This window comes from Chlamydotis macqueenii, chromosome 1 (genome assembly GCF_036417535.1).
Source record: "Chlamydotis macqueenii isolate bChlMac1 chromosome 1, bChlMac1.mat, whole genome shotgun sequence".
NCBI classification, from domain to species: Eukaryota; Metazoa; Chordata; class Aves; order Otidiformes; family Otididae; genus Chlamydotis; species Chlamydotis macqueenii.
This window is the reverse complement of record NC_141556.1, coordinates 36,770,184-36,788,971: the sequence shown is the minus strand read 5'-3', so window position 1 is coordinate 36,788,971 and position 18,788 is coordinate 36,770,184. Positions and strand designations below refer to the sequence as shown.

The 18,788-nt window shown below is 36.1% G+C and overlaps 1 protein-coding gene across 1 annotated transcript in view; it reads right to left on the bottom strand.

Annotated features, from left to right (window-relative positions):
• Positions 1-2,926: 2,926 nt before the first annotated feature.
• Positions 2,927-18,788, bottom strand: part of XPOT (exportin for tRNA) — a 30,032-nt gene continuing 14,170 nt past the window's right edge. The window contains exons 11-25 of the mRNA XM_086748703.1: positions 15,979-16,041; positions 14,871-14,995; positions 13,844-13,988; positions 13,567-13,686; positions 13,298-13,392; positions 12,435-12,504; positions 11,755-11,993; positions 10,966-11,251; positions 8,898-9,087; positions 7,517-7,633; positions 7,316-7,431; positions 6,794-6,841; positions 5,232-5,303; positions 4,030-4,086; positions 2,927-3,526 (exon numbers count right to left, since the gene is read on the bottom strand). Coding sequence (XP_086604829.1) covers positions 3,500-3,526; positions 4,030-4,086; positions 5,232-5,303; positions 6,794-6,841; positions 7,316-7,431; positions 7,517-7,633; positions 8,898-9,087; positions 10,966-11,251; positions 11,755-11,993; positions 12,435-12,504; positions 13,298-13,392; positions 13,567-13,686; positions 13,844-13,988; positions 14,871-14,995; positions 15,979-16,041 — 1,770 coding nt within the window. The 3' untranslated portion in view covers positions 2,927-3,499. The remainder of the gene's footprint in view (positions 3,527-4,029; positions 4,087-5,231; positions 5,304-6,793; positions 6,842-7,315; positions 7,432-7,516; positions 7,634-8,897; positions 9,088-10,965; positions 11,252-11,754; positions 11,994-12,434; positions 12,505-13,297; positions 13,393-13,566; positions 13,687-13,843; positions 13,989-14,870; positions 14,996-15,978; positions 16,042-18,788) is intronic.

The following is an 18,788-nucleotide window of genomic DNA, read 5'->3' as shown; positions in this document are numbered from 1 at the left end:
TCTTTTTGTTAGAGAATGGACATTAACAGTGCGGCTGTGACTCTCACCAAGAGGGAAAGTGGTGGTCAGCGATTTCTAGGATTAGAAATTACTGATGTGTATCTGTGGGGTGTTTAGTTGCTGGACACTGTAACAGAGTTTTTAACAGAGTTGTTATTGCATGCACACAGACTAAAACTCTGAGGAAAGAGTGTGAGTAGTTAGTTGAAGGATCTCATGGAAAATACAATAGCAGCAAGTGTGATCTCACGTTGCAAATTTCCAAGGCTCTATTTCCAAACATGGAAGCACTCAACCTAAAGCTTTATTTCAACCAGAGCTGAGAGCATTAAGCCAGGCAAAATACAGTATCTTATAATCTTTTTCTTGGGACCCTCTGGGCAACCTAGCAACAATGAGATGAGAACCAGGGTGAGTGGAAATTGACCACAGCAGATACTTGCCAAGAAAAAACATGTGATTTAATTACTTGATTTCTAAAAATTTTAAGGGAAAAATTGCAGCTTACCAACTTTACCCAAAAGCAGAACCACGGATTTTACTAGTAAATCAGGTGAGAACAGTAACTCTAGAAATTCCTGAACAAGTTAAGCATTGTTTTTCCTCTATGATTAAAGGATTTTCTAAAGAAAACTGAAGCTTTTGAGCCATTTATTCTGGTAATCAAATTATTTTCCATATGTGATTTAAATATTTAGGTGGTATCACAGTTGAACCAGAGTTAGCACATCTGTTAAGCAGTCAGCCTCAGCTGAAACTGCCTTTCGTAGTTTCACAATATTTAAGGCATTTTCTCTTCTGTGCTTTTGCAGAAATGGAAGCTATTCCATGATGTAAGACAGCTCTTACTAGCTTTGCCTTTTTTTCCAGCTTGCCATCACAGAATTAATTCCAAAGGTGTTTATTACATGTACAGATTAATGCTCCCAAACAAATCTTAGTCCAAAAGTATTTATGCTAAGTAGTCCACAAATTACGTTCTTCCTCTTGTCCCATCGTTATGAAGCCATCTAGGAGAGTTCAGCAGAATAGTGGCTAGCATTGATAGTCAAAAAACATCATCATATTTAAAAAAAATTTGTTCTGGAGCCTGCTTTCTCCCACTCCTCTGAATTGCTTGGGATATAGGGAACAATGAATGTATGAAGGAAGAAGAGAGAATGTGGGAGGGGAAAAGCCTTCATGCTATAGCTACAAATGCAAAACCAATCTCTGCAGTCATCAGAGCCTCCTCTTGCTGTGTGCCTGTGTAGCATGCATAATTCACATAACCTGACGGTACCCACCTTGTAGCAAACCAGAAACAACAAGTGCAACACCCCAAAACAAACTGTGGACAAATAAAACCACCTGTGCATCTGTCAGAATGCACGTGAGCAAGCAGTGGGGAACAGAAGGACCCACTGAAGATGAACACTTGCAGCTGTGTTTACTACTTAAACACACTTTACTGTACAGGAGGAAAATCTGTTGTGTAGCACCAAATGAAAAGTTAACTGCCATGATGTTGTTTTACACATCTTCAGTCTAGATGGGGGCATTTTGACCAATGCAGGCACACAGCGATGGTAAGTCATATAGGACTTACCGTACAACTGCAGGTGGTTGTGTTTGGTGCAGCCTTTAAATCAGATCATCTGTTGTCTGAAGAAGGAAAGCATGTGAATGTCAACCAAATCTCTCAGTGAAGCGTTCTCATCTACCTCTGTCTTCTTCCTGCTCTTCTGCCCCACAGGAAGTAGTTTTTGTAATATGTTCCAAGCATCTGAACACTCCCTGGAGAGTCTGGTTCACGCTCTGAATACATGTTGCATGACCCGATTTATCTTTGGAGATAACAAGAAACATGCACTTCTTTTCCAGTCCCGATTTAAAAAAAAAAAAAAAAAGGGCAAAGCAGGAATCCATCTTTTCCAAGTAAAGATGTAGAAACTCATCAATTGCCTTTCTAAACCTTGATTCTTTGCAAAGATAGTTACTAGGCGCTGCATACCCACCACATAACCCAACTGCAGGAACAGCTGCAGACCTGTGGTCTCTGCATCGCTGAAGGGAACTGCAGAAAAAACAACCTGCTAGTAGCCAGAATCAGTGTTTACACGTTTATCTAAAGATACAGAAACCAACCCACAGATCCTGTTTTATGGCTCACTTTGCATAATCCCTGACAGTACACTAAGCTGATTCAACAGGGTCAAATCATAGGAAAGTAAACAATCCTTTTTGAATGCTTCAGGCTGAACCAAATTAGTTTCTCCGAAGATCCAGACTACCTAACCATTTATCCTACAGGATACTCCTTCAGTCGTGGACAGAAGGTCAGGGTACAAGCCTGTAATACCACCAGGCCGATGGCTGCCACACACAGCTCGCTCTCACAGTCTGCTTTATATCCATTCTCACCTGACACCGCCGTAGCAGGTGACGTGCTTTGAGAGGGAAGCGTTTCTACCACTTTAGCTTCCTGAGTAGCTCATTATGGGGTTAGATTAACACCGGATTCGGCACAGAGGAAGCTACAACAGAGGGATGGTGCAGATGAGGAAGGAGAGCAATCTCTTTTGGCAGCGTCCAGTTTAAAGACTTTTCTCATGAGGGTGTAATTTGGTAATAGCTGAATCCCGCTCTGTTAGACAAATGACACAGTCAATGATACTAACAGAATTACTAAGTGTAGGCTTTTTTTCCTGCTTTTATGCAGTACTAAAAGCAGCAGTACTACCCCTACTTCAGAAGGCAAGAGTCTAAATCATGTATGAAAACTAAGAGTCACTCCATTACAATGAAGCTGTACCAAAAAGCTTTGCCTGATTCTACTCAAATGTAACAGCCAGAAGGTTAAAGAATGCTGTAGCTTCTAAAGATTCAAGCAAAATGATTCAAAGAGACTTACAATTTCACTTAATAAAGTTTTATTTTTTATTAAAAAAAAAAGATAGAACCAGATGCTACTTTTAAATGAAATCATTTATTAAACCAATCTGTTTTATAGGAGGTATATATATATATTTATTATTAAGACAACTCCAATGAAATTACTATCTACAAGTATGTCTTTGATTGCTTTCTTTTCATGTCACTATACATGAACAAATGAATTTTATGTCTTATGAAAACATTTTACTCAGTATCAAAAATGTACACATTTTAATAACCATTGCTATGGTCTGAAGGGATTTTTACATTTAATTTCAAAAATAAGTGTCATTTCATCGCTGTACGTGTTACAGCATAAGCTTAAATCACCCTATACATAATAAAACTTTGTGTAGGCATACAGGTAATTTTTCATGTTGTCACATACCTTCATGTTTGAGACACTAGTGGGGGATTTGCATTTCTCTTTTTGCGAAAGACTAAAATACCTACTGATGTGAGCACAAAGCAACATTTATTAAAAACAAAACCAGTTTAAATGGCACAAGAGTTAGCGTTTTTATAAATTAACAACCAGAGTTCTGGATTATACAAACAGGTACATGATATTCCAGTACTTTCCTTAGGGCTTTGCTCTCTGGAAGAACACCTGTTAAAAATTTAGTAAAAAAAAAAAAAACCACTTTAAGACAAAATAAAAATAAGACATAGAATGGTTGAGGTGTAAGATAATTAGTTTGACAGAGCTCATTTTCTTGTTTAACATACTTGTTAACACAGTAGGTTCAAGGATGTGACTGGTGCTATTCAATTATACTCACACCCTCAAAAATGAAGCATTCTGACACATCCTCTACAGTTATAGCATCACTTTTTTGCTACTTCAACTATTAAACATAAGCCATATCAAGCTATTGAGGAGATGGCAAGGTGCAGTGCTGAGGATAAGTGACAATTCTACAGATGTAGGTTTGTTGTTGTTTGCTCCTTCTTTTCAAATAACTCCTTTTACTACTTGGAGATTCTCTATAGCTAAAAACTATTAATTCAATATTTCAATTTCACTTCAGGTCACTACCATGACTGAATTGTGTGGCAAAGTTAAAAATGGAATTAAAAGCTATTTAAAGAAAAAAAAAAAAAAGTCTTTACCTTTAAGTAATTTTTAAAGACTTTAGCATCAGGCTGCTGAAGGGCTTGACAGAATTCCTTAAGAGAGAATAAAGAAATACTAAGTAACTAAATGAAGCAACAAGACAACCTGAGATACGTTAGGAGCATATAAAATGCCTTCCATATAAAGCCACTGGTATTAGTTTGTATTTTCCATAATGTGCAACCAAAGAAAAGCATGTTATGAATAAAAAATTGTAATAGGCTATGACAGGCCAAATGCATTCTGGGGCAAAAAAAAAAAAGTGTATTTAAAAAAAAAAAAAAAGGATATCACATTCACTTTTAGCTGAATAGACAGAAACAGGACCATCTGTGAGGACTGCAATCAAGGAGATGCTAAACCTATACCTTTTCCAGTAACTTTTAGTCGCTTTGAAATTAATACTTCAGAGGAACATTTATGCTGAAGAAGTATAATGTACACACTAAGTGACTCTATATTGCAGCAGAACATGTTTGTCACTTGAAAGTTATAATCTTAGATCAGAAAACATTGGGGCACTAGCAAGAGATAATACTTGATCCTTACATATGTTTAGTGCCAGTTAAAAAGTTCTACAATTTAAGTCTTATGATAAGTATAATTGTCTCCTAATGGAGCCAACTCGATTCCTATAGTACCCAAAGTAGTTGCAATACAAATTAAGTTGTCAGTGTTCATCTAACAGTTTCTCCATGGCAATGCTTACCACATGGCTAGCAATGCTTAATGTTGAGTCGAAGTGTAAAGGTGTAAAGTTTCACTTTTGAGAACCCTCTTACATTGCTCCAAAATAAGCACACAAACCCTCCACACTTAGTGTTGTACATCATTTTTGACAGCAGAACCAGTGCTGTGGCTTAAATTTCTGTAGTGTTGAACATAGCCTTTACCATCAGACTTTTTATACATTCAGCATTCCTTCATTTTACTTTTGAGTTATTACTTGAAATAGTCTGATACTTTTTCCTCAAGTTAAAATTTGAATTAAAGTAGGAAGATAGCTTGGACAGTCACATGCACTGGACTTTTATTTGCAGGGTACTTTTGCAGTAACTGTAATCCTTATGCTAAATTAATCCTATTCTGATATGCAATATCAGAATAAGTTTTACTGAGGTAGGAGGTTAACGTTGTCAGTATTCATTTTGTTTATGACTGTTATGAGTTTTCCATAAGTTCTTTTCGGAATTCCTACCTGAATTATCTCAGGAGCTACTTGCAAAGAAGGCAGATACTCTTGCTGAAGATATTGAATGCACTCGGGACCCTAAAAGAAAAGCAGTACGCTATTTGTTCAAGTATATTTTCATACATTTGGGACGTCATAGCCCTATACCGGATGGTACCAAACAGTTTGAAAATAGGTCTACGTGACTATTTTACAAAGAAATTATGCATATCAGTTACCAAAAGCTCATGTTATTCTCAGCTGTTAGCAAACAGAAAGATTTCTCAACCTTGGTGTTACGGATTCTACTGCAATTTGGTATCTTTTGTTACATAGCAGAACGCACTGAAAATTACACTGAAATAAGAATTGCAATACCAAGAAGTGGCAGTCGGTTTGTGACATGTCACTTGTAAAAGTCAGTTAAGAAAGAAGGTGGCCCTGATTTCACTATCTGACATATAAAAGAACAGAAAACTAATTGGCAATTAGTGTCTGTCAACTGCTTACCATACTACTCCCATTGCAAAGTTTAGTAGCCAAGTATCCCTGAACATAGAGTTTCTCCTCTTGTAACATCGACTATGTAATTTGCTGTGGACTAAAGAGTAACAAAATGGAACTTCCAAACCTTTTAGAGAAACAGACAGGTCTGTTTTGGTTAAGACATGAGTTTTTGTTTTCTTTATCTGCGTTTATCAGCTATCTCTCATCACAAGAGGGATTACTGCACACTGGCAGTATACAAACATGACCCAATACATCTACCAGGGGAAAGTGAATCAACTTTATTAATTCAGGCTTAAGTTACTCTAGAACTAGAACATGGTATACAGTTCACATGAAGGGAAAAGAGGATTTCAGATAATTTTCCTATATTTGTATTGGTAGTGTTAAAATAAACAGTATTTGTAATAGGAAGTTATTTGATTTGCCAAAACTTGATTTCCTACAGATTTATATTTTCATTGCTTTTGGGGAAAGCTCAGAAGCTCGCCTAAATTAAAACACAATCTCTTCTCTGTCAGTTTATAGCTTCTTAGTTTTTGTGTACTTGTGACTTTCGCTTGCATTTGACAAAAGAGTTAGTCAGCAAGTTAAAAGAGTGTGTAGCAGGAAACAGTAAGACTAACAGAAACCATTTCATTTTCCATTAAAAATGGAAATATGCTGTAGTCTTTTAGTCATTAGACAATGCAAAATTTTTTCCATAAGTTTTTCAATCTAGTCTCCTACACATGAAAAGATACCTTTAGTTTTCACAGAAATACTCCGTAGTACATCTCTAATTGCTCTTTTATGTCAGTTTAAGTACTACACTGAAAAGTGAAAGAATGCCAATTGATCAATTAAACAGTAACAATCAAGTAGATTCTTCTCCTTAATGAAGAGTCAATATTTTGCAGTAATTTATCAAGAGGTAGAACTACTAGATTGTGTATCCCTACACAGCATTACAGTCATCCTATGATTTTACGTAGGAGTAGAGTAGTAATTCACCCTACTAAGTATCTAATTTTTAGAAACTGATAAAAGCACTAGAAAGAAACCTGCAAGAGTTATACACTGCAGAGTGTTTTGAAGCTTACCCTTTTGAGATGAATTGTTTTTAACGTCACTGCACATTCTGATAAAGCCTGCAATGTAATACATAACATTAGACTGATTAATTATTTAAAGCCAAAGAACCTAATGATGCCCAAAACAAGGGCTAGCCATTATTCCCTCATTTTTCCCTTGCACAATGATAACAGCCTCAGCCTTCCAATTTTTGTTCCACTCTAACGAGAAAAAATTGTCACAGCTGAACCCAAAATGAACTAAAGAACAGCCACCTCTGTGTGTTCACTTTCACTGAACATTAGTTAATAAGTAATATAGGCCGGTGTTAAATACTCAGATCTGCAGTTCTCCAGCTTGATTTTGTCATAGGTGAACTGCAGAATACAGTACCACAATATTCAATAATTAATCATCCAGGTACCTCAACAAAAAACACAAGGGATTTTATTTGTGAGACAACGATCTTTGATACACATAGCCACTGTAGGTTTCTTAGCTTGAATCTGCCCCACAAGAATGAAAGCAAAAAACCCATCCATAATACACACCAGTACGGTCTGGGCATCTGCTAAGTCAAACGTCTGCTTCAAAGGTGCTAAAAAACATGCAGGAACAATGTGCTTGTAGACAAAGTCTGCAAAACCTACTGGTCCATCTTTACCTCCTGAAAAGAAAAGTAACAACTCATGTTCTATTATTGCTTCATGGTTAGCAGGAGCTGTGAAGGAATTGTGGGAAGACAGTCTTACCCCAAAGCTCCACCAACTTAGAAAGAATAATAAAACAAGTCTTCTGTGCAATAGGATCTGGGTAATCCACCGCTCCTTGAATGACAGTGAACAACACGCGCTCCACATTCTCTGCACCTTAAACGCATTAAAATGAACTTGTCATTTCAACTTGCAGCCTAAAATGTTTCTGTACTCTTACATTATTTTATAGAAATACTGACCTGGAAGACAAGCTTCAACTTCACAATAGCTCTTTTTTGCACAAATCTCAAATATTTTTGGGAAGTTTCCCCTACGATGCAAGACAACTCTTATTTAGGCTACAATTATTTTTTTTTTGTTATGTGGTTTATTGTTGTGGTTTGTGGGTTTTTTGTTTGGTTGGTTTTGATTTTTTTTTTTAGGTTTGGATATGTTAATTACTCTTCTGGCCTTTAATGCAAAGGAGAGGGAGGTACTTTGACCTGCTTATAAATACATTTTCTCCTCTCTACCCAAACCTGGTAGAGTTAATTAAAACTCAGCAGCACCAAATTAGTTAGCTTATCTTCTAATATACGGAAAGATGTTTTTCTCACACTTGAGATTTCTGTGCTGTGTCTATCCTTATTTCTGTCAGATTCCTTTAAAAATTTCTTGGCCCATCACAACTACCAAACAGCCTCTTTCAAGAAAGCTCTTGCTACTTCTTAATGCCACTCTTTCCTTTCCCACAGGTATGACTATCATTTTAACGTGGGGGAAGGAAGTCTGAGCTCCATCTACCAGGTGAGTCACTTCAAAGCTTCTCAAGTCCCAGTTTGATGGAATAGAAACAGAGAGAATTACTTAAAGAACCAAGCAACTGGACATTTGATTTCAAATTCCTGCTATGAAAAGCACTAATTTTCATTTGGCCACTAAGGGTGAGTAAAACCTGGTACCTATATATATGTTATATGATGCCTTCTACTATAGAAAACATGTTTAAGTGATAGTAGTAAAAAGTTACAGAAATACTGATATGTCCTTCAGAAAATGACCACCACAATGAATAGTGGCAGCTGTGAATGGTCTTGCTGAACAGTTTGAGCACTGCTATACATTGTTAGATACTGTATGATCTCCGATTCACCAATACAATGATGCATGAGGAGGTATTATACATTATTCTTCTCCTTACAGGCCCAGTGAGCATATACAAGCTGAAAAGATCGATAGGAAGAATATGCCTATTATAGCTGGATTTCACAAATCCAAATTCTTGTGCAACAGGCAAGTTGAATACTCTATTTACATCAGTCCATTCTGCTTTAACATAGTTAACAGTACTTGACAGGAACTAGGCTGATAATTTTAGTAGACAAAATGTAGGTGAGAATAACCATAGCACTATCCTTTGAGAAACTGAACTACTTACCTTGATTAGCTATGACTTCACTCATTCCACTGCCAGTTACTGTCTGCAGAAAAGCAAAGTAACTCCTCCGTAACATTTGTTTTTCTAAAGCAGCAGACTGGTCATTTTCTTCTGCTGGAAGAAGCAACACCTCAAAAATAGCATGAAGTAGTGGCATAAACATCTGTTGCAGAAAAGGTGAAACCTGTGTCTGTGGAAATGGGAAGAAGGTATCAGCTTGAACAGTTACAGAAACTTAACATTTTGAAATTAAAATGTAAGGGCTTGTTACAATTTTCAGCTTTGATTCACCTTTAAAGTTAGTATTTTCAGGTACCAACTACTTATAACAAAGTGAGTCACCTCAGGGTCACCATGAGCATTACTGCATCTTGACTTACACGTCACCTATTTCAAGTCTTTTGCACAAAAATATCTAGTCCAATCTAGTCTCATTCTGAGTAGGAACAGAAGCTTTTTCAGGATTTCTCATCCTTCTGTTCAGACACTGTTTCAAATTCCCTGAAATATTAGAGAGGGCTATTGTAAAGTCACTGTAGTTACAGAAAATGCATCTCTAAGATGTTAAAATTGGCAGCAGGCCACCTTTTGTAGCACTTGTCTTTAAAGACTGCTTAAAGAAAAAAGTTCTCCTGAGTGGAAATACTACCGGCATTACAGAGTAAGCTCATAATTTACGTCCTACTTGCAGTGAGAAATATATGTAAGGGCACTAAATTAGTTGAACGCTTATGAAGTGAAAAACTTACAAAAAACTAAAGGTGTGTGCTATTCAGACACACCCTAGAGTTCCATAAAGAGGCAACTCAGATGTTCGTTTCTTAAAGTTTAAGCCAAGTTTTATTTTTAATCTCCTCTTTACTGTACCTTGAAAGTATTCAAGGTGAGGCTATTCAAGCTAGGATCTTCATTTTAACATGTTATAATAGGAATGGTACAGCATCATACAAAGTTAAACATTGCACCTGAACCTGTTATTTGTCCAGTCTTGCTCCTGTGACTTTGTGGGCTTTTTTTACCTTCTTCACCTTACACAGACTATTTTAAATTATTTTCCATTATCTTGAATTGCTTTTAGCATAACTTGTGAAAAGGACTAGAGTAATAAGTCTTCCTCCCTCATCTCTGAAATACCCGATTTTTCAAAATTCCTTCTCTCTGCTCTGCCGATGGGACATTATATGGGATATTCCAGATGCTAGATTCACACAGGTGTATTATGGTTCTGTTCTACTGCTCACAAAATACACTTCCCTTCATTTTTAGTAATTTTAGTTTTGCATTCTGCTGAAAGACTTAGCCTATCTAAAGGGCTTCTTAACCTTATCATATAGCAATGAATTTCCCACCCCATCCACAATGGCACAATATGCTTGCGGTAGCTCCCAGGAATGAACTATGAATTACAGGTTAGTAACTTAATTTATTTCATTGACTTTGCATTTGAATTGTTTGCAACTAGGAAGCTCTCAAAGGCTACACTTCAAGAACCTTTGCTAGATAACCAGTTGACAGTCCTACTCCTACTTAATACAGAGCTCATGTCTCCATTTAAAAACCTCTGTATTTGTCAACCTATTTTGAATAACAATTCATTAAGCCTCAGCATACATTTTTATGCAACACGATTGCATCAAGATCTTGTAAATCAATATTCCTCCCTATACGTGCATCTGATATTTCTGTATCTCCTGGAAGTCCCATTATAAGAAATGAGAAAATTCACTTCAGAGCTTGCATAGTTTGTAATATTAGCCTAACACTATGCTGGGGGGCATGAAGTTAATTGTGTCTTAAAAAAAATAATTTTGTGCTGCAAGTACTATTTCAAAATATTAAACCCAAAAATGTAAAAGCAACATAAAATTCTGAGATTAATCCATGAAAACCACTCAAGTCCAGCAGTGTACGACTATGGTTGAAAACTATGTTTCCCAGTAGCAGCCTTGGGAATATACTTATTGATTAATTGTGAGATAAAGTTCTGACACATAGCTATTTTTCTGGAACCACAAAAGAGGTGATATCAGAAGCACTTTGACCCTGAAAAGCTTATGCAATACCATACCTTAAACTTCGCTGTTATTTGGTTTATAAGAGGAATGAATTCTTGAAGATCTTTTGCTTCACAATCTTTAAGCATGTGTTCAGAAGCAGAAGGAATGAATGGAAGAACTTCTTCCTCTAGGCAAATAATCATGCGGTGAAGAAAAGTGCGGACACCACTTCTCAGAACTTCCTTTTGTAATGGACAACTGAGAGCTGGCAAAAATGTTTGTAAGCAGTCCAGATAAACCTCTGAGCAGCCACATTGTTTTACAGTTTGCTTATTGCTGAAAGCCTTGCTGGTTCGGCTGTAAAAGCAGTACACCAAGTTTTACATAAGCTCACATTCCGTTTCAATGAAGAAACAGTAACACTGATAACAATATATGCTTTAAAACCCACGCAGTAAACTAGAATATTACATTTCATGCAATGGGAGCCAAACACTGGAAGTAATGAACAGAATTATTTGATATGAAGTAGCTACACTTTGGCAATTTTTTGAGAATTAAATTCTAACAATTTACAAACAACATATAATTAGAACAGCTCCATACAGTTCTTTGAGGAAGGGAATAGATGCTGGCTCATTACAAACTCGCTCAATAGTCTCTGTATCTACATCCATAGCAGCCTTTTCTAAGTGGACTTAACTCATTTTGTGGGCTACTGTATGAAATTCTACAACCACTGATGATTTTATAGGTCAACAAAGCATAGGTGGAAACTCAGCCCGTCCTCCCAATAAATCCTTTGTATTTCCCTTTAACTCAAAACAGAAACACACACAGAGTCACTGTGCTGTACCTACCTAGCAAACCCAACGGCATGATTGAGGCAGTCAGCCAGTGCCATCTGCCTGTCCTCATCTTGTGCCATCATCAGTTTTTCTAACAATACTTTGAACTTCTCCATCAATGGAGTCAACAAATTCCTCATTAGAACCTGTTTTCTTTCTGCAGAGTATTCGCTGTTAACTATTAATACTCCAGCTGTTTCATAAATGAAAAGTTGATCATCACTGCTTAACAGAGCCTGGTAACCATTTTCCTAGAATGGAAGATAACAGGCATAATTCACTAAATATCCTTTATCAAAGCTGTCTTCTCAAAGTTTAAAGATACTACACTTTCTTTAACCATACCTAAGTAATCTCTATAGTACATTTACAGTAGTTTTATTCTCTTCCCACTTAAGTAGAAGTTTAAAGTACAGGTAAAAACATAGTTGAAGGAACAACTATTTGTATACAGTTCAGAGAGACAGCCTTCTATATATACACATCTCTAGCTTATACTCCCAGAAACCCACATAAGCAAGATTATTAAAATTAGGTACACATGTAAGCATGCAGGTGATCTCACACCAAAAAAAGCATGATAATTATTTGCATTTAAACGTTTGTGTGCAAAGCTTACAATACAGTAAGTACTCAGGCACACCAATTATTAAGTTCAAGCCTTATTACAAAAACCTGCTGTAAATACTCACAGGAGGAGAAAGTTCAAGCAGGTCTTGTATTCTATTCAGAACATCTTCAATAAAGGGATTCATTTGCTTACTGGAGTAAAACACAAGTACATAACACTATTTAGAAGCTTGTGCATCTTTACAATTTCCTAATATTTTATTTAAGCTGTAAAGCTAGACACTAAACTACCTTCTCAATACAAAACTCCCCTTTAAACATCAAAGCACTGTCACAGAAAACTAGGCTTATGGATATGGTGCTTGTGGTAGGCCAAACAGATACACGAGTAGTGGGAAATAAACATTTATTTTCCTCATTTTTTAAAAAACGTGCATAAATAGCCTCGCTCATCTGAGCAAAATATTTTCATTAACAGTTGAAAAAAGATCCTTCTGAAGTATGAACCATCTTGGAACTTCTCCTGCCTCTACATCAAATACATGCCTGTCAAGTAAGACCAACAAGACAGGACTGTTTGAAGGGCTCTAATACACTGAATAAACTTCATTAGTCTAAATTCTGTCAATATTCATAATTTGGTCAAGGACAGGGAAGAGTTACTCTTGGGAGTCTCCAGATCCACTCACTTCAGTTCTCTTCTCTGAGGAGAAGCAGGACAGACATTTACATTGTTGATCAGTTTTATCATCTAATCAAAATAAGCTAAACACATGTATTTGAGTTCTTCGTTCTGTGACAAGTTTTTCTACTGCTGCCTTAGTATTATGTGATAGGACAGCCCTCCCAGAGCACTGTTTTGATATTTTACTTCATTGTAGTCTGTTTGAAGCCCAGTCCATTTCAGTTAATATTGTGATGTACGCAAGGGTTATGTATGGTAAATTCAGTGCAGTTTGGATACATTTGTAACAGCTTTACTCACTTAAGAGACTTGACAAATCTGGAAAAGAGGTAAGCTGTTCGACTTCGTACTTTGGGACTTGTATGGCGAAGACCACGGAGATCTAAAAACGCCATCTGCAATCAAGAAAGTATCTTGGTCTTAGAATCTTAGGTCTTAGAAAAGCTTATCATCCAGCAATTTAAGAAACCCAGCTTCTTTAGCGACCTTCAGAAAATAAGAAAATTTATTAAGTCTAAAGAACTTACCTAGTCTTATCTACTTGAAAATGTAAATGAGATGAAACTTACTAGAACAGTTGGAATGTGCTGAGGTTCAACAGAAAAGAATTTCTCGTATCTAACCACTGTTTCAAAGAATTCCAGAGTCACTGATGTATGTTGATAGGCACTAACACCAGAAGTCACCAGCTACAAATAAAAGCATTAGCAAGTTAGCACTTTAACGGTTTTATGACACCAAATTATAATGTAGGTGACATGCTGGTAATTCAGATGAGCCATTTGAACTGGAATGTTCCAGCCTTTATTAGCATTTTTAAATAGCTCCCACAACACACACGCTTACCGTTCTCATCATATCTTGGAGAGCCGTAGCTTTTGTAACATCACCAGAGAAGTGAGCACCATGAGATACAGGAAGAGCCTCAGCCAACATATACAGCAGCCTTATTGCTACTTCTACTTCCATAAATCGCGTAGTCTGCCAATTCCTAGAGAAAGAATATGAAGATCATGTTAGGCTGTAGTAGCTTATGAAATAATCACAATTCTACCATGTCAGTGTTTTCTTTTAAGCCATCTTCGTATGCACTGCATAAAAAGATTTAAACTAATAAAAACACTTTAAGACCTAGGCAGTATATCCAGATGCTTCTGGAAGACTTTATCCACAAACACAGTACCTATCCATCAGAGCGTTAACAATTTTCTTTTACCAGTTTCAACTTGAAAGCTACAGATTTACTGAAGTGCTTGTTTAAGCACAAAACCACCTACTGTTGATGCATGGACAAGCCATTCAGCTTCACTTAAAAAGAGGGCTTACTGAAGAGCAAGGTACAAGGAAGCCACCGTCAATACTAGATTCCTATTTCTAGACACACAACTGTTCTCCTAGCCAGGCAACTAGTAATAATGTTTATTTATTTACATACATAGTTTCCAGAATTGGTTCTACTCTTTTTGTAAAAAATACTTCACTTTGTTTCTTTTCCCTATCCAACCTTGGTTTTCTGATAGCAGTAATACATAAAATTATTTGCCACATCTCATAAGCGTTTCCTTGGGATGTAAAGTGAACACCTGTCCAAATGTCTGTTGCCATGTAGGTAAATGACAAAGACTAAGAGACATGACCAGGAAAAAAAAAAAAATTATCTACCATTTAAAGTTACAAAAAGAAAGCTTTTTCTTTCTAAGCCACTGAGTAAAAGTTTATACAGACTCATATTTATCATGAAGTTGTAACAAGCTCGTTCTATCAATTAGCTTTGCCTTTCTACATCACACTTACGTTCAGTACAAATTCTGACAGTGACAAAAGGCAAAAAAGCTAAGGGCAGTGTGTAAACAAGTTAAAAAACCCAACTTACTGAAGTGTAGTGTTAAAAACTCTGCGGACAGATGCCAACAGTAACTCTGGTGAGACCTGAGCAAGTCTGTCCAGCAAGAGTTTCAACTGCTTCCTGTACTCCACAAACATTGCTTCATCTTCACCCTACAAAACATTCATGTATCAGTGAAGTCCACATTTCCATGTTTAAATTAATCCGTAACTTTTAGACAATTATACCTAAATCAAAATTGTGTACCTACAGGAACAGTATTACCACACTCGAAGAATTCAATAATGCTCACCCTATGCTCTTGCAACATAACAGCAGGCTCCTTTTTTGGCTAGTTGTAATATGTTGAGATCCACTGCATTCAGTCCAGAAACATATTAAAAAGATTTTCCAAACCAAAAACTAGCCAAAAGAAAGAAAATGCTCTTGGCAAAGCTTTATTGACCCAGTTCTTGAAAACTGACTCACTCCTTAAAAAATGTTCTTTCTCAGCATCTAGCTTAGTTTTAAAATTAAAAAGACAGAAACATTTATGATGGACTGCATACAGTTTAAGTTAACTTTTTAAAGACTACAGCTCTCTGAACAGCCTGGAGCAAAAGTAAGTGTATCTAACATATTCAATCATTGTTGGCTGACAGAGACAAAAGCATGGGAGGAAAATGAAATCAAAGACCTTCTGTGTCCTTTAGCTTATTTTTGTGGAGGTTTGACAATCCGAAGTCAAGCAGCACCTCTTCAAGAGTTTCATTACACAAAGTTTCTCAAATCTTTTTGCAAGACAGAAGTGATGTGCAGAAACATGTAAACTCACACTGAACAAGCCAGCTCAGCAGCTATGTTTAGCTAACAGCACAGCTGTATTTGCCTAGGTATAGTTCTGCAAAAATGCAGCCAGAAATATTGTGTTAACTGAACTGGCTTCCATATCCCTTTTACTATGTTGTTTTGTCCTATACAGACATGCCCAGAAGTCAAAAAAGCTTTCCACATTGGAAAAAAATTCAGCCTACAGACCTTTGCTTCTTACCTTCAAATCCTTAGTCTATGAAAAATTTGGATTTTAAGACTGTGAGCAAGTTTTACTACATGTAATTTAAGTTGCATTTGTCTGTTTATTCATATAACACAATACCTCATTTTCAAAATTATATTCTTCATCGTATGTCAACTTCTTCATAACAGCCAACATGATTGCCTAAGATAAAAAGAGAACTGTAAGTGTAGAAGCAGACAACTGAAAAGAAGCAGTAGTTAAAATCCTACAGTAAAGGAAATGTTAAAACAAGTGTTAAATATTTACAAACATTTTAAATCCATTTGAATTATTATTTTCAGAGGTTTAGCAGAAGTAACAGTCCAAATTAAAACAGATGGATTATATCAAAACAATACACACATGACATTCCAGATACATAGCATAGATGACTTGGAGCTCTCAAGTCTCTGACAGTATTATCTGGCTTTGTTTCCTGCTTTTCATCTGTGCTGTTCGGTTCATATTGAGAACAACAATTAAGAACCACTGAACTAGGCAGAGGAAGCTAACAGGTTATCCGAGATCCTATTTTAAAGGGGCAGGTCAGCTTAGCCATAACACGGACTTCTCTAATAGCTCAACATCCTTGAAAGTCTATTTTGGGGACAGGTTAACAAGCTGAATTGGTTCAGCAGAGTCCAAGAATAAGAGCCAGAAGCTGCAAACAAGAGTGAGAAAAGCAAAATCTTCTCTTTTCAGCAGCAGCAGCAGCGAGATGTTAGATCAGTTAAAGCACTGATGTGCGATTTCACCTTAGTAGGGACTGTTGGCAAGCCCTAAAACAGGAATAAAGACTTGATCTCATGTCTACTGAAGTGTCCAACTCTAAATGTATCACTTTGATCTTACTAAGCATTTACTATTTCAAGTTTTAGGCCTCCGATTTAATATTTAAAATACATACAGTACTCAATTCCATTCATGCTTTCCAGGATGGGTAGAAATTGGACAGACACACACAGTGAGCTAAAAATCTATTATATTTTCATTTTCACTTTAGTTTAACAGTTTGTTCTGGGGAACCTACAACGATGTGTATTAAAGCTAAATATTTCAAATTAACAGAAAGCTATTCCAAGTAATTAAAAGTGAATCAGAGGCAGGCCATTCTTATACCTATGACAACATTAAAGTGTTAGAAGTTCCAGAGAATATTAAGTAGCAACAAGTAATTGGGCAGGACATATCCATATACCTAATGCAAGGAGCAGGTTCACTGAATGTTGGAGAAGACTCAATAGAATTACAACAGGTATTGGATCAGCATTACAGAGCACCTCATCCCTATACCTACTACCAGGTGAAAAAAACAGGTTTTTTTTTCGTGTTGGTTAAATTCAGTAGCCAACAGCTTTTATTGTAATTATAGCAAACGAAAATGCTGTTCATATCAGCAATAACTTGATGAGCATTTTGCAATTCTCTTCCAGTACTAGAAGTTCTGAATGCAGATAGCCATAAATTTCAGACAAATAACAGACAAGGGAACAAGGTAAATTAAAAAAAAAAAAACAAACAAAACATCACCAAAAAACCACCAAACTTTTGACAAATGAATCACAATTATATACTTCTCATTTAATTGCAAAACCTAAAAATTCTTTAACACCATAATGGATCAACTAATTAAAATTAGATTACTGAGGTGAAATTCTTGGTGATCTTGCAGGAATAGACACTTGTAATACTTTAAGGAAGAACAAGGTCAAATAGCAAGAATGTGATCAGGCTTTCTATTGAAACTAAGCATTAGCATCATCTGTGAGAAGCCTCTGCTTCTCTGTAAGAAGTGATATTAAAGAATCAAAATAATTGCAAAACATTAATGTCATATGCTTGTAGCCAGAAATTCTTAGAAACACTTGTTATTCTAAGCATTAAAAACGTGATCCTGTGGATGAAGAAAACACTTTGGAACTCCAAAGGCACAATAAACAAGATCCCTTTTTTCCCCTGTTCAAATAACAAACAAGTTGAAAGTGAGAACTTCTTAGGTACAAAACTTTAAAGGACTGCTGCTAAGCACACAATTTAAAGCTTAAGACAGACAACAAGATTTAGATTATTTCCAAATACTTTCTTATTATGAATTGGATGAAAGAAGAATGATTGGTATGACTGCTTCTCAGTTTAACACAAATCCTTGAGAAGTCCTCAGTAAAATTAAGAAATTATAATAATACAAAGTTTTTCAATACAAAAACAAGTTTAACAAAAAAAAGATTTTGGGACGGTAACACATTCAAATTTTAAATGTCTTAAGTGCACTGCAGTGGTAATTTGGTTTGGTCCAGTTACAAGAACAAAAGTGACATAGTAACAAAAATTAAAAGATTCAGTGATGTTATCAAACTTCCATTATTTTGTTACCTCATCTGACTTAAACAGACATTAGACAAAACCAGATCAAGATAATCTAGACCACATTTACCCAAATTCAGCTTTTAATGTTAAAACAGGAATAGAATTCATCTTCCTTTGTAAAGGAAAAGGAATCTCAGCTGTCAGCTGTAAGAACTTACAAAATACCTGCACCAATGTAACCAGTTCAACATCTACATTAGTACATCCGCATTGGTGCAGAAGGATCATAGGGAAAAGAAAAAAGGACTGCGCTGGAAAAACTCAAACACATTTACCACCTCCAAAACTGGACATAAACCTTATTTATGAAACTTAATGCTTTATATATAAACTTAAGCTTATATATAACTCAAGCATATAAACTTAAGCTTAACCTTAAGCTTAATGTATAGTTTAATGTAATGCGTAACATATAACTGCTCATCATAAGTACAACTGTTACATTTGAATTGCAGCTTCTTTCAAAAGTTTAACTTATGACACTATCAACAGTTGAATTTTATTACAACCCTTCCCATACTTCTTCCAATCCTTTGGAATGA